The 27,693-nt window shown below is 37.3% G+C and overlaps 1 protein-coding gene across 2 annotated transcripts in view; it reads right to left on the reverse strand.

Moving 5' to 3' along the window:
• The window catches only part of HMGCLL1 (3-hydroxymethyl-3-methylglutaryl-CoA lyase L1), an 86,624-nt gene that overhangs the window by 56,417 nt on the left and 2,514 nt on the right, over positions 1 to 27,693 (reverse strand). The window contains exon 1 of one of the 2 annotated variants that reach the window (XM_058836595.1): positions 18,698 to 18,840. The exons of the other annotated variant lie outside the window; for it this stretch is intronic. Within the exon in view, the coding sequence (XP_058692578.1) occupies positions 18,698 to 18,802 (105 nt within the window). The 5' untranslated portion in view covers positions 18,803 to 18,840. Of the gene's footprint in view, positions 1 to 18,697; positions 18,841 to 27,693 lie in introns of those variants that run through there. 2 annotated transcript variants of the gene reach the window in all.

Below are 27,693 nucleotides of genomic sequence, written 5' to 3' on the forward strand. Positions count from 1 at the left end.
GAGACTATAAGAGTATGTGTACCATCTTCTGCTAAAGTGACTAGCATTCTTCTATGATGTGGCCCAAGTGGAACCCAAGGAGTAAAGGAATCTTGCCTGTCCTGTGAATAATCTGTAACTCTTGGGACATTCTTCCAAGAGAGAAAGAAATATGTACTTGACAAAGCTGTTGGGAAGAAAGAGGAGACTCCACTTTCTAGGAAGTTTTCTGATCACAGTTGCACACTTGCAGAATATCTGGACATTACTTAAATAACATCTGACGAAATCACCTGAGTCACGAGTCACATTCTGTGCCAGGCTCAATGCCATCTGCACTCACTAGTCAAGCTCCAAATGTAGAGAACACACTGAAGTCTGTAAGAACTTAGGCAGAGTTTAAACATTTATCTGTTTACTACCTGGATGGCATCAGACCATTGAATTGAAGGACTCATTTCCCCAAACTCTGACTGGAGCATTTCAAATGTACAGCACACTCTTGGGTAAAAGGGATGATTTTCTGAACCAACGAGGCCAACTTAGAGAATTTAAACTCCTTTAAGTATGGTATTAAATGCCCTACAGATAATAATTAGAAAATAGAAACAGAAAAATGAAAACCAATTGCTATATTTTCAATGAATGAGAAATCGTGAACTTTGCAGAAATACACAAGTACCAATTTTAGTACGACTAAACATGCTAGGTATACAATTTTGTTTCAGAAAAAATATTTACTAACTTGAACTATATGAACTGTTTTTATGTAACAATATATGAAAAGTAGTAATGGCAAATACCTAAGGATGACTGCTTATTGAATAATACAGGGTCTCTGTTAAAAAAGTATCATGTTTTAAATATCAAAAAGGAAATAGCTGACATAAAAGACTAAGAGCCTGGAAAATTTTTTTTCCATGTATCAAGTCTTGCCAAGGGAGCACAAAAAGCATATAAAACCACAAAAAAAAGCCTGCCTCCCTCAAAACAGAATGCAGCCAAAGAGTATTTTTAAAAGAAATAGAAAAAGGAAAACCAAACCATTTAGCTTGAGACATTGAATGCCAAATTTCTGCATGGAAACATTTTCTCCCAACTATAAATAGCTGCAAATTTAGGTTCATTATAGAAAACCCTAGTAACTTTTAATTAAAGCAGTAAAATCTCCCTAATGTAACAATAAATGTAAACAAATTAAATAAACACACCTTTTAAGCTCTGTCACTATTTCATTACTTCTACTAAAGGTGCTGAGGTTCCTTCAGCTTTCTGATTTTTATTCCATGAAGGTCATTCATAAGGACAGACACAGCAATGGCAAATATTCCCTAGAGCTTCTCAAAAGTAACTGAAAAACATAAAAGAGAAGGTTCTGGAGGTTCAAGTCTTTTCAATCCTTCTTAACAAGCAAGATAAAGCTCTGCTTTCCTTTTCCACAAGGTGGTGTTCTGGCACAAAGGACAACTGAACAAAGGTAGGTCCATCTTGTACAAAGAACTACTCAAGAAAACAGTTTTCAACAAGAATCAGCAGAGAGGTGGCATCAAACTCCATAATGTATATCTGCAGTGACATGGAAAAATACCCAAAAAACCAGGAGAAAGCTCTATGATATGATTGGTGAAGGAGAACAAAGAAAACTGGTCAATCTTCTAAACACATAGATGCCTCTAAACTTTACAAGACCTAGACGAAATAAACGGGAAGAAATTAAAATCCTTGTTGACATAGTTCACACTACTAGAAGGCAGATATAAAACATATTCATTCCCATCTTAACTAGATAAAAAATGGAGAAGATTCAAAAAACAGTGCGATGCACCTGAGGAATATCCCTCAGTAAAGATAAACTGAGCATTCTAGAACTGCTGCTGTATGCTGCTGACGTGACCACTGGGTGAAGAATAGCCATGAATGGACCATGACTAGCAAAAACTCTCAACCCCTGATAATCTTTCTTCAAATGAAGTTTTCTTATGATATCGCTTTATATGCATGACCTGAATGTTAACACAGACATACCCCAAAAATTCCATTGACATACCAGATGTGTTTCAATAACAGCAATACATAAGATAACACTTAGGACCCTCCATATTGTTTCTGATGCTGACTAAGTAAAAAAAAATGAAATGGCAAAACTGATCCTGGGCTATAAACCAGATGTCATAGATAAAACAGTAGCCTGGCACTTAATGAGTAGAAATATTGGGACTTCTTACTTCAAAAAATAATTCAGTCAACAAAGACATGTCCAAAATATAAAAAGCAAGTAAATCATCACAGAATAAAATTAGTTAAGAACAGAGATAACTTATCTGAAATAAACCAAATAATTGTTGAGGTCAGAAGGCCTGTTTGAGCTCACGAAAGAGTAGTGATTTACATATATCAAGAGATTGTCTGAATTGACAGAGAATTCACTGTAGGGATTGCTATGGTAAAGTATTGGTCCTAAGATTCTAGCTGTCATTTACGTTAATTATTAAAATCCAATATAATCTGATAGTACACTACTTATTGCTGCAAAGTTGTTTACAGTAAAAGTCTTTCATATGAAAATGTAAGAAATATGATTTTAAACAGAAAGAAATTTAACTGAACTACAAGAATTATGCTTATGCTGCTGGAGTGGCCAGTTATTTGCTCTAATCCTGCTGACAAAGAGGACTTTAATGGTAAAGGCAAAGGTCATAAAGTACAAATAATATTAACGAATAAACAAATAAAGAAAAAAAAACTATTACTTTTATTTAGAAAATAGAAATTAGGACTTGGGAAAAAAATCTGACAAGTATTCTGATGTGCTGGCAAATCAAAAGGTAACAAATTACATTAATAATAAATGCCCAAAAGACTGAAGAAAAATGTTGCTGTATTAAGAATACTATTCTTATACAAAACTACAACATTCAAGTCACACTCAACTGCACTACTCATGAACACAGCTACAAGTTTTAAAAAGCAATAGAATAGGTCTTCTAAAGCTACAGCAGACAAGGTATTCAGATCAAGATTAAGAAACTGCACCTCACTGCTGTTGTCTACATAGATCTACCTGGAGTCATTCTGGATGACTTCAAGAGCTCTGGCCTCCAAGTACTGCTCAGAAAGGGAAGGGTCCCACTTTGTCCATTTAATGCAGGTCTCATTTCAAATCTATCAAGATGTCTTTAAATAGGCAGGCACTTGAAATGGCACTAGAACATCTGTTTGGCAACTAACTGAGCCTCTAAATGGTCCCCCCCGTGCACGTTTATGAAGGCATAACAGATGTCTAAATTGCCATTTCAGCTGAAGAAGCTCCAATATGGCTGATGGAGATAAAATATAAGTCAGGTCATCCTAAGGTTCACACCTAGCCTAGTGGCTGATGATCTCAATTTTCAGGTGTGTTTAACTGCTAGGAGACTGAATGACACTCCAGAAGGGCACAGGTGTCTTGTGCATTTTTCAATCCATAGAATATCACTACACCAGAAAGACGTCTCATGTATTGTTTCAAATGTCATTAGGCACCTATGTTTAGGCAATTGAGTTCTGTCCCATGACTACAATGGCTATCACAGGAACTTCAGATAGAAGTGTAGATACCTACTTATGTCTTAATTCAGGTGCTGTAATCTCAAGGAAACATTTCCTTCATATGAACTATGTATTATCTAGAGATGATTTCAAGACAAATCGGAGGAACTTCTTTGAGTTCCTCATTCCTTCAGTAGGGAATATATTCTTTCCATCATTCTAAATCAAGTTTTCAGCCTTCCTTGATGACGTAATTCCCAATCCATCCTGCTGCTGATTTCACCTTTGCCATTAAATTCTTCCTCACTGAAAAACTCAAAGGAATATAAATATGTAGAAGAAAAGATGAAACTTCACTGTTTGCAGCAGACAATCCAAAATATACTCTATGTAACTGTCACCTTGAACATCAACAATTTTCCAGGTACATGAAAGGCATCATACAGCACGTGGATACTTAGGTAGCATCAGGCCAATTAAGATACTAAGTCATTTCAGACCATCTCTTTGGAGCAATTGGTATGATCTCCATTCTTCTGCCCAAACAACACCTTAGAAGCAAATCAGACCAATTTAATTCTTGCCTCTTTGTTTTCCCATGACTCCTCTGTAAACAGAGAATTCACAGTGATCCAGACCTAAACCCATGGACCAAGTTTGCAGTTTGACCCTGGATCTCTCTCATCACTATGGACCTGCCTGAGGGGCACAGAGTTGCATGGCCAACTCTGCTTACCTCCACTGGACACAAGCCAGACCATGACTCAATGGCCTGCACTCCCAGCTGTAACCTTGGACTTCCTTTAGCATCACAAACTCGCCCAATGACCTGGACTTGTGCTTGAACCCTCTCTAGGCTTACCCTCTAGGATACCACCTCTAGGCCTACCCTTCTCATCCTACTTAGCTCCCATGGAATGCCTGGGGACCTGCCTGTTACCACCCTCAGGTTCCTCCCTTAGGGAGCTGCTGGCCCTCACCTCTCCTGACAGAGGAATTTCTTATTCTAGAGTTCCTTGCAATATCTGAACCTTGTTCCTTAACATCCAGTTCAGATATATACTCTTTGAGTATTTCTGTACCCCAAGTCAAACAGGCTGGGATTAGAATGCAGCCTATTTCTCCCTTTCTTTGCCCCTTTCTATCAGTTGCATCTGAAACAAAAGTGTAGTTGTTGTTAATACCTAGCACTCTAAGGATAAGCTTTGTTGATGAAGGCCAGAAATACCACACTTTTCAAATTAGAGTAGCAGCACTCATAAAATACATTGAACATTAGTGTTTTGTCTATTAGCTCTCTCTGATTTATCTCCTTATACACTGGAGGATACAGCTATCAGATGTTATGACAGTAATCCCAAATAATAATGTTTTATTCAAGCAATGAACAAGGGTTTGACATGAAAAAATACACTGAAATCCAATAGTAAAAGAGCTCTGTCTGATAGACAAACAGAACCATGTTTATAAAAGAGAAAACTTAAGTATAATATGTAATTGTGGTAAATCACCTATAACACAGACAATTACCACACAGGTACAAAGTTTGCAAACCAATTTCATAGCACTTCCCTGGTCTAAGCAAAATGCAGTGAGATGTAGCATAACAAGTAAGGAACTCCTTTCTATAAGAATGAACACTTCTTTCAGACAAACACAAAATAGCACATTTTCTAAAGAGCTACAGAGTTAATAAATCAATATAATCTCTGTCTGCAGGAGTCTGAGAGAGGGGAAAGGAGGAATTCCTCACTTTCCAGACTATTTTTCTTTATATTAGATCAGAAGAGATCAACTGTCACATACTTTGGTGAAACACCTGCAGATTACTTTCTATGATTTGTAGTTTACTATTTTGCTTACAGTGGATGTACTTAACGGATGGGAAACCAGAACCTGCAGCTGCCCTCAGTACACAATTTACCTCATATGACCAACTGAAGTAAACTCAGCTTGAAATATGAACACATAAACTGAAAGCCTGGAACTGTTTGATTTAATTGAAAGGGCAGTCATACATTTGAATACTGTTTGGAGGCGTCTACTTTCATTTTTTAAAAAGCATAAGAATAAAATATAACAATAATACATTTTAAAATGTATGAGAGGGTGAAAGCTGTTTTCTGTCATACTTTTCATATCACATAAAAGACTAAACTCATGCTCCTTCTTAGGTTATTACCCATTTTTGCCTTCCATGAGGAAGTGCATAGTTCAGAAGTAGTAAACAAGCTTAAAGAGTCCTCACTGTTTTTTACCATGTCCCGGGTTTGGAATGCATTCTGAAACTACTACTCTTAGTCAAACTAATTACATGGGTTACCATAGTGATCTTGCAACAATATTATTCTGTATTTCTTTATGACCTTCTCAGTTTCTTCATAAACTAGGTTTTCTTCTGGATCTCTAGATTATTTGAAGACAACACAAAATAAAAGAGTGCCAAAACTGACAAGTTACATGGAACTACTACACCAGGCAAGTGCTTTTCTGAGTAGCAAGATATAAAGCCATGATTTGTTAGACCATATTCTTTAGCTTTACTCCTGATTAAATCCTTTCTTTCTAACTTTTCATGTATTGCTTTCAAACTCCAAAACTCAACAAAGCATAGATATGGTGAAATGATAGCACACAGCTTAACTGGTGGTGTTATCTCAGGGATACAGTACAGGCTATGATGAATAGAGAATCAATAAAACAGTATTTCCCACTTCATATAATAGTCAGGAGCAAAATCTATTAATATACACATTTATGAAGAAATACGTAAGTTTTACATAAAATACAATTACTAGTAGTATTTGAAATAATATAAATAAATAAGAGGAAATATAAGCACATAATTATTAACATTTAAGATTTATTATGAATTTAGACATTTCATTGTTATTTTCATAACTCAATAGAAACAAAGCCAGTGAAAATATACTGGAAAATATCTATGAAGCAATTTTGATGTGAAGATAGTTACAGACCCCCAGAAGTTTTCCCCTTTATTAAGCAAAGGGAAAAAATGTGAATTATATACATTGAATTATATACATTGAATTATATACATATTTTAAATTGTGATCATCAAAATCATGAGAGTCCATGCTACATTCTAACAATGTGGCCAAGGGCAACTTGTCAGTATAAAGTCACACAGACATCTCCGATAGTCATGGCTTAAAATTTACCAAACACAAGCTCCAGTGGGTCAGAAAATCCCACAAGCCTATGGCAGGTTAACAAAACTGCTGTTCTGAAAGCTCTTCAAAGAAAGGAATCTCAGGAACTGGAGACTGAGTGTCTAACAGAAGCAGCCACTAGTTCTAAGAGTAACTGGAAACTATGTCCAATGCTCTGCTATGATGTTGGATGCTCTTAAAAAGAAATGAAGTAGCATAACAGGATGAACAGAAAGATAAAAACAAGCCCAAAATTGTACACTACCTTTGAAAACAAAGAAATACCATCTCTAATATTCATGTCTATATTTTACAAAAATTCATTCATAACCTGACAACAAAAACGACAGGCTACATTTGTCAAATAACAGTCTCCTGGATGAGATTGAACTTTCTGAATTATCACTGACAACTTGATACCTTCTAAAAACCATTTGTTGCTGTTTTCAACAAATGTAGAGTACGTTTGTATACCCAAATCTGAAGATCTGAATACCCAAATTACAGCAAACAGTTCTGCAACCTAAAAAAGCACATAGATGTGCTGGAGTCACAGACAATTTTTGGTAACTTGAAAAATAATGATCAAGGAATCAATTAGTAGCGTCAGGTGGTAGCAGGGGCATACACAACCACAGTAAGACTTGTGTTACAAGGAAATCAATAATAAATGGTACTAGATATCTCTATTATTAACAGGAGACCAACACAGCCACTCACTTCAGCAAAAATTAAAAATGTATTTTCAGGACATGGTGTATACATTACCTTTTTCTATTTCCCTAAATGCTTCCCTTGGCTAACAAACAGCATTTCTCCATTAACCAAGCTGATTTACAGCCAACTCACTTTCATCCATATCCCTATCTTGGTCAAAGCCTGGAAAAGCAATTATACTCTGCCATCTGGGCTGGATTAAAATGATACAGAGAACAGAGATCAACAGCACACTGATGACACTGGAGCCAAAACCTCCCACACTTTCCTCTACTATTATTTATGGTAATAGTATTATGGTGTATACAGTGTTTTACAGGCAAGACTAAAGACAGAATTCAAGAAGGCAGAAAGAGTGGTGTTTTTCCACACACATTGAAAAAGCAGAGGCATGATCATCATTACAAATCCAACATGTGCAAGTAATTGTCTCTTTAAAATACTTTGGGATATCAGTGACGGGGAAAATGAATATACTGACAATTCAACCCATCCACCCTATCAGGTAAGTCTCTCTAAACAACTCATTGTCAATAAAAGTGAGTTATGCATAGTTCTTTAAGAATTAAAATTAAAAGCTGAAAGTAAATCAACTATTCTTCATTACTATTGCAATCAAAATCATCTTCTGTGTCCAAATGCTGGGCCTAAAAGATCAAGTAAATCATGAGTTCAACTACAGGTGGCCCACCACTATGTTCTCCATAGCTCTTTTTCCAAAAGATACTAATTAAAATTACAGTATTTTAATGGCTATTTATTTCATCACTACTGGCAACTCATCCTGCAGGAGAATTTGAAATTTATAAAGCTCTTTAGAAAAAAAAATCTGTAAAGTGTTACCATAATAATTTCCCAATAATGGTAAGGAAATTATAACTTGAACACTACACCATTCTTGATGCTATAAAAATCTTCCACTTTCACAATGAAATTAGTCAAATGTGAGCATATTTAAAGAATATAATTTTCTTCCTATTTAGCTGAAAATAGTTAAAGGCATCAAAAATTTTCCTTATATGAAATTTTAAAAAATGTATAGATATAAGGTGCTAGTTTTAAAATAAACATTTAAAATAAATTATCACATTCTATAAGCTTACTAAAATACACTCATGTAATAAGGATATGTCACAGCATCTTCTGAACTGGTTAAATTTCTAATTTATTACAGTAAATAGTAATGTAATAGTAATTTTAGCACATTCTAATCATGCAAACCTGAAAACAGTGAAATGGAACAAGTGGAAGAAAATATAATGGTACTGGAGGAACTATGACAAAGACAAACTCAAATTGGTAACATATCACTTCAGACAGTTTGAGAAGATTAAGGGTTGTCACGACAAAATGAATAATGGTACTTCCTCATTTTTTATTGCTTTCCCTTCTAGACTTTCAGGAAGTTTGGGGTTTTTTTAAGCCTCCATATTCTGAATAATAAAGTGATGAGAAAGAAATGTATGTTATTGTAAAACAGGTAATAAGACTAGTGTTAACGAAGGACAAAAAAAAGATATATAATAGTACTACTATTTGCTGTACTTTCATTTTACTGTGACACATAATCTTAACTGAAGGATTTTTCCGAACACTGACAAAAGATAATGCTACATGGACTAAACGGCAATGCAGCCATACCACTTTTTAAGTTCAAAATGTCCTGAAACGTTCTTAATGATAGGACTCAACTGGACTTTAAAACACATGAACTTAAGTATCTACAAGTTATGTCTACAGGTGTCCTAGGTATCCCTGTACAGCCAACATAAATATTAGCATAAACTGTCTTAAGGTTCCCTAAACACAGCATGCAGGACATAGGACCTGTGGCTTTTTGGAAGCTGGAGATAAAGGAGGATATTAAATGGTGTCATCAATGAAGAATGGCCAACTGAATTAAGCCTCTTCTCAGCACAGTCAGCAATGGCCAAAAGTATATTCAACCACTCAGCTAACAGTAGGGGCACAAGTCAGATTGCTAATTACAGGCACCCTTGTGCATTTGGGATGCATCTGACTTGACCTCTAGCCATTGTGCCAGAGAGCACAGGTCTCCTGTAAATCCTGTTCGATACCTGCCAACCCTATAAGCCATCTCAGCTACCTTAGGGCATCTCATATCTAGTGCTTAGGAAACTGAATCAAGTCATGAATATCAAAAAATGGCATGGAGACAAGAGAAAATTCTCAATCACCAGTTGATTCCTCTCTGCATAGCCAACAGCAAACTGACTTAGCAGCTTAATTTTCCATCATCTTCATTCATCCCATTCCAGCAAAAGTGATGTGCCAAGGCCAATGAATTGGCCTATACTCTGTCTTCTCATTCCCCAGTAGAGTATTCATGTATGCTGCTTTACTTTCTATGAAGCTAGTATGTAATTCAATTCAAATTATGTTTCCAGGGTTTTAAAAATTCAGCTGTGATCAGCGGCAGATTTTGTTAAATCTCTTCCCTAATCCCAGTGTTCCACATGATATACCTTTATCACTTACCTTGTTCCTCCATTTCTCACATACTAACACCTATATTTAATCTCATCTTAACTACTTGCATTAAAAGTAAGCCCTGAAGCCACATACAGTTCCTTTCCAGATGCTGCTGTTGAATTATTTCCCTATGGGTTTCACCTAACATTCCGGCAATGTCCTCTGGCGCTTCAGTCCACACATCTCATCCATTCAAAGCCTTTAAATGTGTTTTTCCAAGAAACTCATAAACTAACACCTTTATTCCCACACAAAACAGCTAACATCTGCGGACAAAAAAACCCCACTCAAACAAAGAAGAAATGTCTACACAGCACAGTTTTTTCACCAGTGCACCTTTTAGCAGTTTTTGCATGTAATAAATCTGTGCTTCTGTCACGAGAGCTGCTGAGAATGACTCTCATAAGAATATTTAATCCAAATAAATTCATGTGTAATGCCGCAGTTGGAGTAATTTTCATTCATTTACACTAAACTGTAAAACAAATCTCCATTTAACCAGGGAATTATCTAAAAATAGTATCAGCTACAACAACACTCCAACAGTAAGCACAATTTCCTTCTGATCACCTGCAGCATCTTTTGCAACATTAGAATTTTGTCCCAAATGTTAATCAAAATCTTCACCATTGATATGATGCCTAAACCAGTAAAAGGTAGAAAAGAAAAGCTGTAATAAACTGTAATAAACTCAAGTTTGAAAGGCAACCCTTAGAACTGTCCCTGGAAGTATTTTTTTGAAATATAGACCATGCATTTAGCAGTTTTCTGGTATCTCTGAAGTGATTGATTAAAAGAACAGATAATAAAATATGTATCTGATTAATAATCTCTTCATGTAATAAATTTTTATTATTCATTGCACGTTATGACCCTATCAACATATTACAAAACAGAAAAAATCCTTCATTTCTATTGCACTGCTTAATTTTAAAACACGTGCATCGTTTTGGCACTTCTACCCTCAAAAGGGTTATAGAAACATATGTTAACACAGCAGTAATAAAATATTTCCCTTTTACTGAAAACCAAAGATGCTGAATTTTTTTACAGGTATTTAGCACAGTATGAAAGTCTGATTTTGATCATGCTCTTATCTCAAAAATTTCAGATCAAGCAATAAAGCAACATCTCTCAGAATTTCAATATCCTGATGAGTTTTCCTAAGAGACAGAAGATGATGGATTAGATAGAACCTTTTCCTACAAATTTCTGACTGATTTTTATTCCCATTCTTAAAATTATATTTTTTTCTGTTTTAGCATTTTCTGAGGTTCTATTAATTGATGAGCCTTACTGAGTGCATAGTATATGACATGTATGTCAAGGTCCTCATTTTGCATTATCATGAGCACCGGCAAACTTTTAAGGCAGCACATTTTGCCCAGCAAGTTCACAATACCACACAACATCATCTCTTTCATACTTCATCTATCTTTTTAAATATACATTTGGGAAAAGAAGGATGATACAGAAAAATATTATACCTTTGTTATATGAGAGATTATGCCTTTGTTAAATGAACGAGAGAGCTAAACAATAGAAGTGAATTCAACATAGCCTGAAGTACAAAATAACTACTTTTCTGAAGCCCTCCACAGTTTCTTTAAAGATACCTTCTTTCATACTTACACATGAAAGATTCTCAATAGCCTTCAGTTCCTAAAATTTCAGAGAATCATCACTTTTTTAAACACCTCAAAAGTTTATGTAGGCAAAGCAGTATGGATGACAAGAACTCAGGTTTATCTCTGGACTGTACCTACAGGGCACCAGTGTCTTACTGCATGATATTCACATACAAACTGAAATTCAAACACACTTCCATAAACATGTGAATCTTTCAACCCAGGTGCTGCAAGAGTTGAAGATACCTTTTTCCTCAGAAATACCAAAAAATAGTAGAAAATAGGTATAACTTCATCCTATGTACCCAGCATTCCACCCTTAAGCATTCTAGGTATTCAGCATTCCTTCTAAATGAAAAAAACCCTAAGGTGACATACAAGCCACTCCAGTGACAACAGTTACTACTATTTATTAGTAACCACATCAGACAGTTCAAAACCTGAAAATTTGATTAATTAGGAACAGTAAATATTTTGCTTTACGATAGCTGCTATGTCTAACCAGCTGGTACAGTATTCTTCTAAGGTGAGATTTCCTTACCAAAACATAAATACAGAAGATCCACAAATTGTAAATAAGATCCTTATTAAAAGATACTTTCATTTATTTTAGTAGGAATTAAATTTGGATGTGATTGATCTTTGGCAATTCACTTATTTTCACTCTCAGGTAAAGCAATGAGAAAAGAATTATCTCAAGATGCATGAATTTTAAAATGATGATTTGACATGATGGGGTGTCTTAAATCAATCCTCCTCCTTGAGCTGGCATGCAAGGAAATGAACATCATTGTGCCCATATTTAGGCTTTGAAGGAGATGGAGGTGAGTAAAGTCAAAAATGGGATCTCACCGAAAAACAGATATGGGGTCTGAGTAAAAACTTCCTGTGCACTTTTTAGTTCCTAAATTTACAAAGCAAATACTTTACAGTATTTCCACCTTTATTATAAAATTTTAAACTCCCTTAATAATCCCAGTATAGCAGAGCTATTTATCAACTAAAAAGCTCCTGTTATCTGTCCAGTATTTACAGGCCAATGGTATATAAGAACTGAATGTCAATGACTGCTGTAGGCTTGACCGACACCTTATTACCAGCTTCTTAACTTCTAACATGCTGTTTAGCACCCCTAACAAACCAGCTGCTCAGCCTTTTCCAACTGTCTCTCTTACACATTCTGGAGATGTTATTCAGCATATAAAATACCTGACTGAAAAAGTTGGCATGAGCCTAGTGACTGGATCTTGACTTCAAAGGACATTTTACAAAGACCTCAGCATTGCACTCTTCCTACTCCAGTTAAATTCAGTGTGAGGGCATTTTATTTACCTTCAGTGTCAGTATGTATCATATGTCATTCATAATTTCAAAATTCAACAAGGAAAAACAGCATGTTGATACAAACTTAATATATATTGATATATCTCTTCTACTTTATTCTTCTATTTATTTTATTTTTATAATAACTTTGTACGCTTTACATCTTATGAACACTAAGAAAATAAATGTTCCTTGGAATCTGCAGCAAAGCAGAAAACAAAAGTCCCATTCTTGGGACATTCTTGTATTCACTGAGGAAAAAAATCCATTTACTGGGTTCCGTATTGACAGGGCCTCTGCATGTAGAATAATACAGAAGGGCTGGAAGAATGTAGGACTGGAAACCAGGAATTTTGTAGTATCTTAGTGATCATTATTTGGTCTTAGGTTATATGAAAGACAACATAAGATCAGAATGAAAACACAGAATAAGGGAAGAGCAGCGGGCAAAGGAAAGAGGAGAAAAAAATATCTTTGTCCAATGAAATTAACATACTTTTTCTATAAAGATTTAATTAATTATCTTTAAATAATGCCATCCTTTGGAAGAGTTAAGAAACAAAAACTTCAACATAGTCCAGGAAATCTACCTTGTTTTTTCTCTACTTATATGCAAATTTCATCAGATAACAACAAAAAAATGAAAAACAAAAAAACAAACAAACAAAAAAAAAAAAAAACCAAAAAAACAAGGGTGCAAACAATAATGTATGGTAATTGTCATATTATATTAATAAATTTTCAATATTGTTATCAGCAATTCTTTTAGTACTTCTTAACTAGATAAATTAAATTAAAAAATGAAAATAGCCTAAATAGTTCTTTGATGAGAGCCTGAAAATGTTAATTTATTACTGGAATACATAATTAAATGGAGATAAAAAGAACATGAAATACAGTATGTCTCAAATCAGCTCCTCTGAGGTGTACCTAAAAGACTCAAATAAAAGAGATCTGCTGTCTCCTCCCAGGCTGCATAATACCATATGCCTCATTTTTCATGCTGTAATTTGAATCAAGAATCAAACATAAGTGAGTAAGACATACATAATTGTCACATGGACTGTGGGTTTTGTTATTCTTGAGTTACTTTAAAAATAAATGAGAGGTTTCTAGCACATGCTTAAAACATGACAATCTGTTACAAAATCTAAACTAGCAAATTAAAACTCCAAAAGTAAGACACTTGTGTGCATCTCTTGATCCAAGAGAGTCATGCAGTGAGGAGATGAGGGAGTCTTAGTCTGTGTATTTTCAGTCTGGATATTTAGGCATATAACATATAAATCATTGCAGTCAAGGCTCTGAAACAGAAGTTACCTGTCTAAATTAGAGGACCCAAGATTTTGCTCATTATTTTACATATTTAGCACCTAGCATTTCTGCTAGCTGCTAAATAACCTCTCCAGTTATAGAACTTTCCAATGGTAATATCCTGAACAATTCTGGATAATGATTCTGAATATTGTATTCCATATGACAGCCTTTCTGTGACAGAAATCATACAACATAACATAGCACACATTAGAATTGCTTAGATTACACTCCTGAGAGGCACAGCTACATCCAGCAGAATAAGAGACTAGAGTCCTATTTTTGTCTTATTTTTGCTTTATTTGTTGTTGGTGTAGGCAGCCCTCATCAACCCATATGACTCCTAATATATTCTTATTTTACTATACCCATTAGTACACCTAAGTAGTAGTACATAAATGCAAGGGTTTAAGAAAAAGATGCTCATAATTTAGCTACGTTTAACCACTACCCTCTTGCAGAGTAGGATTCTCCAGGTTAAAGTGGCAGATGAATACTCATACTAAAGTTGACAATGTGACCTTAACAAAGTACTGTAAGCCATGCAATATAATTTTAAAAATTGGACATGGAATTGTCTCTATTTCATAACATTTAAATTTCTAGTCCTCTATTCTTTATATATAATCTTTAAAAGATCTTAAAAACCAAATAATTTTCACTGCTATCGAAACCACATCATATAATCCTTTTAGGAAACCTAAATCATATCCTCATTACTGTAATTACAAAGCTCCTAAAGAATTCCAGCAATGGACAATTGCCTTTTAAATTTCTACTTTATATTTATTATATGGACTCAATATAAGTTTGGATTTGTGGGTTGCAATGTTATCCTTTATTTTAAGCAGCTCTTCCCACCCTGCACATCCTCCATGTCTTAACACTTGATACCAAACAAGCCCAAGTCATTTTACATTTCACCTCCTTTTTCCCAATCATTCCAGTGGCGCAAAACCTAACTTATCCCTTAGCTAGAATTCAATTTCTTGAACATGACTAGCCAAAATTTAACAGATAACTGTTCCTTTGCAATGGCATCAACATCTCCCTGTTCGACTGGAAATACTTGATCTACTCTATTTGAGGACCTAACTTGATTTTTTTTTAACAGCTATATTGGCAGCTCATAGTCATCCTTTGATTTGTGAGGATTCTAAAGCTCTTCTTCAATCTCTTCTGACAATAAAGTCAAAGTTTCTAGTTTGGCTTATAGGTCTCAAAGCACCTAATTATTCTGTATCCTTGAATTTCATCCCAGTCTTTTACACTTCTTTAGCCATTCAGCTCTTCCATGCTGTGTCCTCAGCATATTCCTAGTGCATGAAAATTCCATTCTAGCCTACATGAAAACAGAACATTAAGTCTGTAAGATGAGACTAATGTCAGTTACTCTCAGACCATCTCTTCTCCAGCAAGAAGGTTCCTGCTAAACCAGAGGACACCAGCAGCAGAAAAACACCTTCCCTGCTGCTCAGCCTGAGCATTTCACAAAACAGACCATAAAGTACATTACATTACACACTCTGGTCAAATCCTGTGAGTCACCATCAGTAATGACATTGATTGCTGCAGAAATATCCCCAATATTGCAATATCTACAGCCACCTTTTTTCTCCATAGATGCAAACACATTTTACAGTTCTGATATAAATTCATGTCTTTAACAAATTCTTGTATGACTGTAGCTCTTATATAGTAAAAATAAATTCGACCTTTAATATTCAGTTAATCAGGCCTGTTAATAAAAAACATATACATTGGGGCAATGCTAAGCAACTGAAGCTAAACTGTTTTCCTTGTGTGAATCATTACAGAAGCATTCTGAAGCAAACGCTTAAGAAATTAAGAAAATGGAGAAAGATGAACACACTGAAACAGGAATGTGGTGTCTCATGGACTAGTCAGGTGTTCAGTAATTTTCTGACATAATACAGACTAGTCTAAATAAGACTGAAATAGGTATTAGTAACTTCTACAAATAGGTAGTAGAAAATTCTCTTTACTGTCTGTTTAGTCACCTAGCCAAATTAACTATTATTTTTCATCTCTCCTTTTTAATAACTTTACTACTCAAGCAAGTTTTAAAGTCAAATATTGTTCTAAAAATACCACATAAATAGCTGGCTAAATGAAACAGAAAAAATAAGGGAAAACAAAAACTAAGACATCCCACTACCCACTTTAGAACCCATTATTTCACCTTCAGTACAGCTTCAAGTGGTTAAACCTGGACATGACTACAAATTAGTCAGCACAGTATATAACTAAATTTTTATATATTTGGGGTTTTTAGACAAAATAGAATGTTTTTATTTTTACAAGAGCCCTGGCAGCAACATTTACATTTTACTTGGAAGTTAAAGAAAAATCCTGAGGAACTCCTGAAAATATTTCCAGCAAGTAAATAAACTCTTTATTTTTATCAGCCATGAAAGCATTATTTCTGGGAAACTGCTCTTGCACCTAAACTCCCTTTCCTATTTTATTTCTTATTTCCTCATAAATGTCATTATAGTGCTGCTGCCATAACTATCTTGCATACACTGGTCATAAAAAAAAAAAAGGACCAACAAACCTTTTTACAACCATTATTTGAGCCAGTATAGTTTCTAGATCAAGTAACAAGAAACACTTTTTTTCTTGAAAAGGATTGGTATGGAATGCACTCCTACATCAGGAAAACCTTTGTGGGTTGTTTAAGAATCCACGTGAGAAAAATGGAAATTTGAACAGATTCATGTAAAATCACAGCAAGGTAATGCAGAAGCAAATGTTAAAACAAACAATGACCAACTCTGGATTTAATTAGTGTGCTGTGCAGCTCACACCCACACTATGTGCACAGGGAGGATGTTTGCTGTTAATTCTCATGTTTGCTGTTTACTGATGAAGACATCTTTCTGTATCCTCAGAGGAAGAAAAATGGTGGTGAAAATGAAAGAAGAGCACTGCAAAAATTAAGTAAAATGATCCATTACAATAAAGAAAACCTTTTTTTTTTAAATCTATTTTCTAAGAAGATGTTAATGATAGTTTTTGACTGCTAATCCACACTGTTGCAAAAGCCTTTTCAAATGCTTCATCTGATAGGGGGGGAGAGAGAGAGACTGACAATCAAGTAGCATATCAAGGTATTTTGAAGGAAACTTTTAAAAAATGTTCGGATCTGAGAGGAAATGATGCACCAAAATGTAGCAAGGGCACATGAATGGAATTATAGTGCTTTGCTTCAGCCCTAATATATAATGGTCCATTAATTCTATTTTATTTCTTTACCATAAAAAAATATTTTTCCACTTTAAAAAAGTTTATTTTTTCCCCAAAATTTAATGCTACTGGATAGACACTATTCCCAGGGAAATATGATAGCTGGAAGCTGTATGGGGCTTACCTATACAAAGCCCTATGCTCACAACATTGCTTTGGGTATTCAATATATGCATTTTTTGAGATATGAGGCTCAGACTACCTGAAGCAAAATTAAAATGTTGCCACTCAGAACATTTTTCATCATCTCTACCTCTGAAGACACATTGTTACCTAGCAATTAAATTTCACTTTCTAAGAGTGGAGAAAAATGGAAGATGATCCCACCGCCTATCTGAAAACAGAAGATGCAACAAACAAGAGGTGCTCAAAAAATATATATAAATTTATTTAAATATAGTTTAAACGATTTTGTTCTAGGCTTCGCTTATGTTTTTAAATGTTTGAAGCACTGATTGCTGAAGCTGGAGTGAATAACTATTCAATGAGGATATGCGGGTAAACTTTCCTTCACTTCTTCCTCTACAAAGCCATGTTTAGGACAGTCATGGCCTACGGTGTTGACCTGGCAGCCTGCCTGGGCGCCTCATGTGTCCCTGCAGCCGCTGTCCTCACCTGCTCACAGCTCACAGCTCACAGCTCGAGGGTGAGCAGCCCTCCGTGACAGCGCTCCGGCTCTGCCCCCGCACCCCTGCGGCTGCAGGGACTCCTCCCTGGACAGCAAATTCGCCTGAGCAATACCAGCTGCGTGGAGCAAGGGCGGCGCCGTGCCCCGCCCAAACGCGTGTCACTCTGCCATTTTATGATTTTCACACAGTGTACGATCACGCGTGGCGAGGACCACTGCTGGGTGGTTTGCCACCTCCTCTCCACTGTCTGTGTGTGAACACCCACCTGCGTTCGCACTGCCTGGAACACCGTGTAACACCGGCCGTGTGCCGAAACACTGCCCAGGCACAGCCCAGCGGCGCGGGGCGTGGGATAAGGGGCTCCCCCTCTTTCTCCTCCCCTCCCCCGCTGCCGGGCGCTGCCGGGCAGCAGCGGAACGGGGGACGAGAGGGGACGAGAGGGGACGAGAGGGGACGAGAGGGGACGAGAGGGGACGAGAGGGGACGAGAGGGGACGAGAGGGGACGAGAGGGGGCGGCGAGGGGGCGGCGAGGGGGCGGCGAGGGGGCGGCGAGGGGGCGGCGGCGCCCCGTCCTCCCCCTGGTGGCGGCCGCGCTCCGTGGGGCCGGCCCCGTCCCATCCCTTGACCCGCGCCGGGCGGTACCTGCGCGGGGTGCGCGGCCGCGGGCGGCTCCGCGATCCACAGCTGCTCCTTGAGGAGGTGCTGGTAGCTGAGGCAGTGCTTCAGCGCGGACGGCACCGTGCCCATGGCTCGCCCGGCAGAGGCCGCCGCAGGGTGGGTGCAGCCTCCCGGCCCGCGCGCGAGCAGCTCCGCGATTGGCGGAGCGCGAGCGCCGCCGCGTCCCCTCCCGCGCGGCTGCGGCGGCCGCCGCCTCACGCCCGCCGGCCCCGGGGCTCGCTTCTTGGCTCTCCTCGCGTGCTCCTCTCGCCTCCTGCCCCAAGGCCTTCTGCCTGTCCTCGCCTCCTGCCCCTGTCGCCGTCCCGGCTGAGGAACCGCGGCCGTGGGTGGCCGCGCTCGCTGCGGGCTCGGCGGGAGCCGCAGCAGGCTGCGGTCGCGGGGTGTGCGTGCGGGAGAAGCCCCTGAGGAGAGCCGGGAGGGCAGAGCGTGGGGACCGCCAGCCGTCCTGCTCCACGTCCCCCCTGGCGCACCGCACGCCCCCGGGACACCGGGCCCAGCTTGACCTGGCGAGGCTTTGGGCAGCAGGGGGGAAAGAGAGGAGCAGGGAGAAGGGACAGGGCTGCTTCCAGACCAAGCCTACGTGTCCTGTTCGGCATCCCGGAGCTGGGCAAACGATACAAGATAAGCGTCCAGGTGACACGAGGCTTCGTGCTCACCCTGGCATTTCTACTTTCCGTTTAGGTAGCAAAAACTTAGAGCATAGCAAATAGAGTACTGTTCAGGTTTCAACAGCTCTCTCCACAGCAGCAAGTTATATTTTGTCTGTTCCCTTTCATTGTGTCTGCCAACTCTCCAAACTCCTCTCAAGCACAAATTGTTTCTGGATCATTCCTTTTCTGGGGTATCAGGGATATTTGGTTAAATATCATTAACCATCGATCATTTTCTGCAAAAGATTATCACGTTTACCACCAAGTCTCTGTTTCAGTTTTTCACAGATAGACATGATGCTCTCAAAGCCCCATATTTTGCAGGTTTGCATTTCATCTTTCTTGTGCTGTACATCTAAAACTTGTATTTCCACAGCCATTGTAAATCAAAACTGGATGCTAATTGATTGGCTGGGAAGCTTTTGTTTTTCAAGGATAATCATGGCTTTTCAGAAATAAGATATTTAAAATACAATGTAAAAAATTAAAAATATTACTGGTGTTCATCTTTGCAATTTCAAATCTGGCCACTGAAAAGTGCCAGGAGGTTTTTTTACTGACTACCATCTGATGCAGTTAGTATCTTTTCTGCCTTTTTCCAGTAAAATATTTGTGAATTCAACATTATTTTATTTTCACAGTTCAAAATTCCACTAAGCTTCCATTAAATGCTTGCTCTAGGTACTTGCTTTGGTCTTGTAACCTCTATAGTTAGGGATAAAATATAGAGAAGCTGGCAAAAAAATCATGCCTTTGTTTTTTGTGTCTCAGTGAGAGAAAGTTTATCAATGATGTGGTATATGTGAAGGGAAAGACTTTGTTAAGATAATTTCTTTATTATAATAAAATTAAATAGTTAATTAAAATTAATAATTTCATTTTCACTTTTCTTTACATTTCATAGACAACTGAAAAAGGATAAAAACTGCAATCACAAGAAAGTTAAGAGTATGTGAATAAATTGTACCTCTCCTACCTACCTACCTCCCCTGTTCTCTAGTTACTCCAGTTCCAAAGTCAAATTTCATATGGTCTTTAATCATCTTTCTTACAAATACCTCTGAAATTAGCTGCGTTGTAATGCTTTGCAGGTAGCTTATATGTCAAACTGCTATTTTCTCCACATTAAATCCCTTCTAATGGTATTGTTTTTATGTCTGTTAGTGTTTTGTTTTTGTAGGGCCTAAAACCTTGGTGTGCTCTTCCAGCCTACATCCAGTGTAAATGTTTACTGTCACAAACATTTTTCAAGACTCAGAGTGCCACCACATATGCTGAAAAAGAACATCTTTATCTGCAATCCTGGTGTTGTTGGGCAGAGAAGGAAAATATAACATAGACATTTAAAGTAATCCTAAACTGCGTTCTCATGTAACAGTTTTTCATTGTTTCTTTTCTGTTCCACCTCTCATTTTCCCTGCAATCAGAATTTGTTTTTCACCCTTGCCAATTTTGCACTGAATTTTTCAACTGGTCCTTCTAAATGCAAGGAGTTGTTTCAAAAACAAGAGACATATAAATAAAACACATTCATCTGAAACATGCATGTTTCTTGGGAGAAGGGTGTGATAACTTTTTCTACTGAAGGGGGCCCTGTGTGTTAAAACCCTCAGAGCTGAAATGGATTGTTGTTGCTGAACGTGAGTCATATTGGACAGCACAGAGAGAAAGAAGCTCCAAGAGGATTGTGTTTTAGGCACACAGAATCATCTTGATACTCTGCTTGCACAGGCTACAAAATTTACTCCACCCCACTTTATGAGTTAGCATGAAGGCAGATACCCTGGTCCTGTGATAGTACCAGTATATTTCTTTACAAATTGAAGGGTTTGCAGGGTCATGTAAAGAACAATGGATAAGGGGCTGGCAGATCTTTCTGTAAGAGCAAGTGGGCCTCTTGTGGTCTGGACTTTTATGTGCCCTGTGCTGCTCCTTATTTTATTTCTGCACATCTTTTGTTCAACAACAGCATTTTGGAGCAACTTCAGTTTACTAGAACACATGGAAGGGCTCAGATGTGTTTAGTGCTGTATCAGGATAATGAGTAGAAATTGTGCACAACTGGCTTTTGGCTTTCCATCTGTCTCTTAAAACTGTTTATCATTCTGATACTCCTCCGAATTTATCATTGTCATTGTCTCACACTGTGTTCTGGTCAAAGGTTTTAAAACGTTTATTAAAATAATGCTTTTCACTAAAATAAATAATCTCTCATAGAAGTCATGCCACCAAGCCAACCAGATGGTGAGAACAGGCATATTTGTGTAATATGCAGAGTAACTCCAAACACTATCACAAGAGATGTTTCTGTACTCCTTATTGTTCCCATGCAGTTACACAGGTAGTTGGCAGTCAGATCATTAGTGGAAACATAAAGCTGTTGGATTTCCTGCAGTGTGACACAGAACCTTGGCCAAGAAAGGCATGGTAAAAATAGGTTGATCGTTTATAAGCATCTAAAAGAAAATAAGAAAGTTGTTTAAAGAGTGATTTGATGACAGCAAGAAGGACAGAATCAGAAGCAAGGGAGCTATTCATACTGATGATAATCATAAGTGCCAAACTGGCAAGCAGCCAAAGTGCCTACTAGGCAGGGATCAAAGACACATATGGTGAGTCTCAAACAACAAGCCATAGAATTCTGGCAAGCATTGCAGAAATAATATGCTCCAGCCCTGACAAAGATGAGGGCTAAAAAAAAAAAAACCAATGGGGCTACCAATACTGGATCATACCTCAGGGAAAGCAAAGCTTTCATCATTTCAGTTTTATTGGAGAAAAATGTAGATAACTTCTCACATATGGTTGGTCTAGTTGATCTAAATTGATGGGAAGTGTAACACAATGTTAAAAAAAAATCCTTTACAGTTGTGGCATTAAATCAGTATTCCATTAGCTGCAGCATCATTCGGAGACAGCATTCTTCAGAGAGTTAGTAATAGATTTGCTTTGCCAAAGTAAAACTATATCCCAGGTGATAGACACCTGGCATTTGAAACAGACACAATCAAGAAGAAAGTCCAAGTTCATGTCTTGCCAGATGTTGGAGCCTGTTCTTTTCTATTCTTTCACTAATTTGGTCAGATGGCAGGGTGTATGACAATTAGAGCACAGTGTAAAACAAGCGAACACAAAAAGGGGCACATTTTAACTTTATTCTCACGCTACTATGCAGCATCAAATAGGAAAAGAAGGAAATTCTGTGAGTTTAGACCTGCTTTCATAGTTGTACACCCATACACAGAGTCATTAAAAAGGGGATGTGTCATAAGCTGTGTTATTTTTCATTTTTCAAGTGTGCTGACTTTTACACTGGCAAGAATGGTACTCGGCAGCCCTTTGGGTCTTTGGGTGGTCTCCAAAGAACCAGCACTACATAGCTACATAAAATTGTGATGAGGCATATCAAGGACAGCAGAGAATTGCAGCAGAAAGTGATTATTTATGGCTAACCTTTTCCATTTGAGATATTTCCATAACTGACAGAAATGCTGCTGAACCTAATGTGTTCCTTGTCTGACTCCATCATTTAGACTGGAATTTCTTTGTCTCAGTGACCTGACCTACCACTCGACAGTATCAGGAGAAGCTATGAGCCAATTCCTGAATGGATTTTCAAGGTGCTATTATAATATTTAAGAAAATATTTCCTTTTCAGAGCAAGTGTTTTTCCTACTGTTATATAGACTTTGTTTACATCTCTTTTTTTCACATCAATGTACTTAGTATCTGCATCTCCACCCAGCCTCCTCTGCCAATAAATACTGACATGATTTCTTATAGGGATTATAAGGTGCAATATGCAGTAACCTCTGGTGTCCTTCCTCTCTTTATATTATTAAGAAACAACAAAATAGTACTGATTGTTACTGAAGCCAGTTTTCTTGTTCTTCAAAAAAGTAACCCTTTTACATCATATAGGATAAAGAGAAACTATAAATTACTCGTAGGAAGTGTTTATTGTATAAAGAAATGCTGTGACAGCTTTTATGCTATATCCATTGCTTCTCTTCTCAAATAGAGAGCAATTATCAGAGTTTAGTCAGAACAGAACAAAATAACCACCTGAAAATTGTACCTCTGCTACATTCTGAGAGTAGTGCTTTCCAAACAGGAAAAAAGGGTTAAAGACCTGAACCTTTTCTGTTTTCTTAGGGAAAAAATATTCTGATTTATTTTAAATATATATTTTAGTATCAAATAAGCCATCTTCTACAAACCGTATGCAATTTCTCCAATTCAAACTTGTCCAGCAAGTGAAAATGAATTAGGCATTATCTAATAAAGCACAAGTGTATGTATGTGCTATGAACCCAAAAGCTAAATTTACATGTTCTTTTTTAATTTTATTCTTCTAATTACTAAGTTAACACACAAAACATATTTTGTACACATACCAGAAATAAGTGTTTGAGGGGTTTTTTGAGACATTTGCCATATAATGTACTTTTAAAATTACCTGCAGTATGTCCATATTGCTATACATCTGTCATTAAATTTTTACAGAGCAATAGCAACAGTTTAAAGTCTGACACTAGAATTTTTCTATTTCTTCTGTCACCAACATTATTCAACTTAGAAAAAAAAAGTCCAACAATGGAGAAATTTTCTGGTGCAGTATAAACTTGATTAATTTGGCAACTAAACAGTAAAAAAAGCAGAGTTATTATTTAAGAGACAAAGCAAAGTTTGTGTTTGCACATAAAGGATGTGCTTGACAAGGTAGTTTCCTCATGTTTAATATGGCAGTTTCATGTTTTTCAATTTACTTCATATAATTTTGTCAAAACAATGTGCAATTAAAATGTATATCCACAGTAACTGAAAGCAGTTTTTAAATTATCAACACAACAAAAACTTTTGGACAAAATACCAGTAAATAATGAAAAATAAATTAGAGTAGTGTATAATGTAGAATAAAAACAAATATCACATGTGCCATAATGTAAAGTAATCTGAGATCATCAAGTAGATGTGTGCATCATTTTTTTCTCCATTTCTGTTCGTATTTAACTTCAGAGTCAGATTGAAGTTTTCAGCTGAGTCCTACGATCTAAAATTCTCCTTGGTAGTATGCATAAGTAGGACAAAGAATTGTGTTTTTTGGCTTCAACAGTAAAGACTGAACCAGGCAAATGAATACTGTAACTCTAGAAGAAGGATTGACATCAGAATTACTGGAATGGTATTGACATTCAGAGATTTCCTTTTTAGCAGAATGGTAGCAACAGCACTATAAAGTAAAAAAAAAAAAAGTGAAAAAATTTGGAAAAAGACAAGTTTTTTACATCTTGTTTTGCTATCTTCATCACTAATACAAGATTTAGTCACATAAAAACTGATGTGCACTACTTCCTGTTGCATTTGCAACAAAAAGCACATGCTTGAATTCACAGCATTTCTAACAAAAACTTATCTGTAAATTCCATCTGGACAGAAAAAACCTACAATATCTTTAAATTAAAATGCTAATGTCATATTGTGAAGCAGAATAGTTTTACTTTTGTTATGTTTAGGACTCACAGTGTTGCTTAAGCAAAATTCTGTGAAACAGAACAGTGTTCTTTTTCATAAGAATGCTATTTGCAGTAAGAACCATTCCATGCTAGCCTTAATTATTTCTTTCCCCAATTAAAAACACAATTCACCTCCAAAGCAGATGTTTGTATATAAGGATGAGAAGAGATTTGTTTCACATACTACATCTGGGATTTTTAAGGTTTATGTGTCAGCTCATAGAATTATCTGAGAATCATAAAATTGCTTAGGTTTGGAAAGACTTTTAGAATCATTGAATTCAGCCATTAACCCAGTACTGCCAAGTCTATCGCTAAAACATGTCCCTAAGCATCACAATTACTTGACAACATAAGAACTAGAATTTTTTTAGGAAAATGCATAATTTTCTTATGTTTTTGATTGCAAATAATGACTTTTAGAACTGTTAGTGTGGTCCTAGTACAACAGGGTGCTAGTTTTGGCTGGGATGGAATTAATTGTTTTCATCACAGCACAGTATGGTGCTGTGTTTTGGATTTGTGATGTAAGCAGTGTTGATAAGACACCCATGTTTTATTATTTTATTCCTGATCATTGTCAAAGCCTTCTCTGTTTCTCCCAGTGGTAGACTGGGGGAGGGCAAGAATTTGGGACACAGCTGGGACAGCCAGCCCCAAAGTGATCAACATACTAATAAAAGATGAGGAAGGAGGAAACAGGGTTATGGCATTTGTCTTCCTAAGTTGTATGTGATGCTTTGCTTTGCTGAAAATGGCAGAACACCTGCCTGCCAAAGGGAAGTGCTGAGTCAATTCCTTATTTTGCCTTGGTTGAATGCACAGCTTGGCTTTCCCTATTAAACTGTCTTTATCTCAACTCACAAGTTTTGTCACCCTTGTGCTTTTGTTTCTTTGCCCCATCTCACTATGGGGAAGTGAGTGTAGGGCTGAACTGCATACCAGGGTTAACTCACAACAAACAGATCCAATCTGCATGAGACTTCCCGCAGAGGAAAAAAATAGACATGGACAGCATTAGTCAAACCTGCTATTTAAGGCACTTAAATTAGGCAGTGCAGCATTTATAAGCCTTTAGAGAGATTTTAGCTGCCTAAGCTGAATTTTTTCCAGAGTAAGTGGAGGGATCTAGGTGTCCACATCACCCTCAGGAAGTGTTTGCTCTAGTTTGGCTACAGACTTGCTTTTCCAGTGTGATGAAGGAAACTTCCGTTTTTTCTAAGCAGAGCAACATCTGCATATGTTGAACGGGTAGGCTCTGAATTTTGGCCAGTAGGAAACATCAAACACAGAGGAATAGCTAGAAAGTTCCTGGTTGAGTTTGAGAAGCCTTCTGAGTATTGGACCTACACTTGACATTTACTAGGAGAGAATCCTAAATGCCAAACCAAATATTGACAGTGCGTCACTGTATAGCCAGGAATTTGAGTGATAAGGAATCAAAAAAATAGTATAGAATGTTTCATTAAGTTCTGTAGTAATACATTAGTGGTACCGTTCTGACTTTTCTTTGACCTTTACATTTCATGGGTCCTAGTGCAGAAAGATTCTTTAAGATCTATGGTTTTCCATGAGGTCAACAGGTAAACAGACTTTTGGACTTAAAACTACCGTGTTTGGGTTTTTTTTTGGTTTGGGCTTTGTTTTGTGATTTTTTTTGGTTTGGTTGTTTGAGGTTTTTATTGGTAAATTTTTTGTTCCCTTTCTGCTTATGCAGAACTTCAGTTAAAATTTTTGAAGTGTTCTGTGTCATGCTAAGGAACATCATTTGACACAATGCCTCAATTATAAATTATATGTCAGATTTGTTATTCTGAGCTCAGGGAGAGTGCTAACTGAGATTGGAGGTAGTATGAATGAGTTTTTATAATTCTCTTTTAGTGGGTCTGTTGAGATGTACGAGCAAAGGAGAACAGGTCACCATGGGGTGCCAGAAGACCCAGTGCAGACGGGAGAGACAGCATTGCAGCCACAGAGGCAGTAGGACTGCTCCAGTGCTTGACAGCCAGGAAGGGGAGCTTTAACTTACTTTCACAATTGGTCCCAGAGAGACTTTGGCTCTTCAGCCTCATTAGCATCCATTTCCTGATCCTTCCCATAGTCTTGTCACCACATACATTCATGAGACAATGACCCTGTGTTCCCATTGTAAACACAGTGGTGTTTACCCATGTTACATCTGGACCTGATGTAGTGACCACTCTATTTAAGTTGCCAAAACTTTTCTGTTACAAAAGTATGTCCAACTGTTTCTAAAAGGACAGAGATCTCCATGTCTTGTAGCAAGAATTTGGAGTTTAGCAGTGGTATAGCCTGGAGTCAGGAACATGTCTTCTGTTGTCTCAGTGAAAATCACTTTAATTTCTAAGATGTTAAGAAATGTCATTTTCTAGCTATGATTTACTCTTTTATGTTTACCAAAGACTAACAGCTAAGCAGTTTAATATTCCAGTTGCTCTGAGCAGATTTTGCTCTTGCATGTTACTCCAGCATGGGAAACAATACTGAACCTACATCTGGAGCCCACATAACTCAATTCCTGCCACTGCTCCACGACAAACACTCTCAAAGAGTAAAACTTAGTGAGACACTAAAGAGGAGTTCTGGAATGAAGATAAAATTTCATGCTTTTGGACTTCAGACAATCTCTTAAGTATCAGGGTTTAGGATGAGACCTCCTTAATAGAGAAATAATCCAACATCTGCCTACTGTAGGGGGGTTTTGCACCTTTATGTAAGACATCTGGTGCTGGCTACCATCACGGACAGGATGCTGTGCTTCAGAGATTACACA

This window comes from Poecile atricapillus, chromosome 3 (assembly GCF_030490865.1).
Source record: "Poecile atricapillus isolate bPoeAtr1 chromosome 3, bPoeAtr1.hap1, whole genome shotgun sequence".
Taxonomy (NCBI): domain Eukaryota; kingdom Metazoa; phylum Chordata; class Aves; order Passeriformes; family Paridae; genus Poecile; species Poecile atricapillus.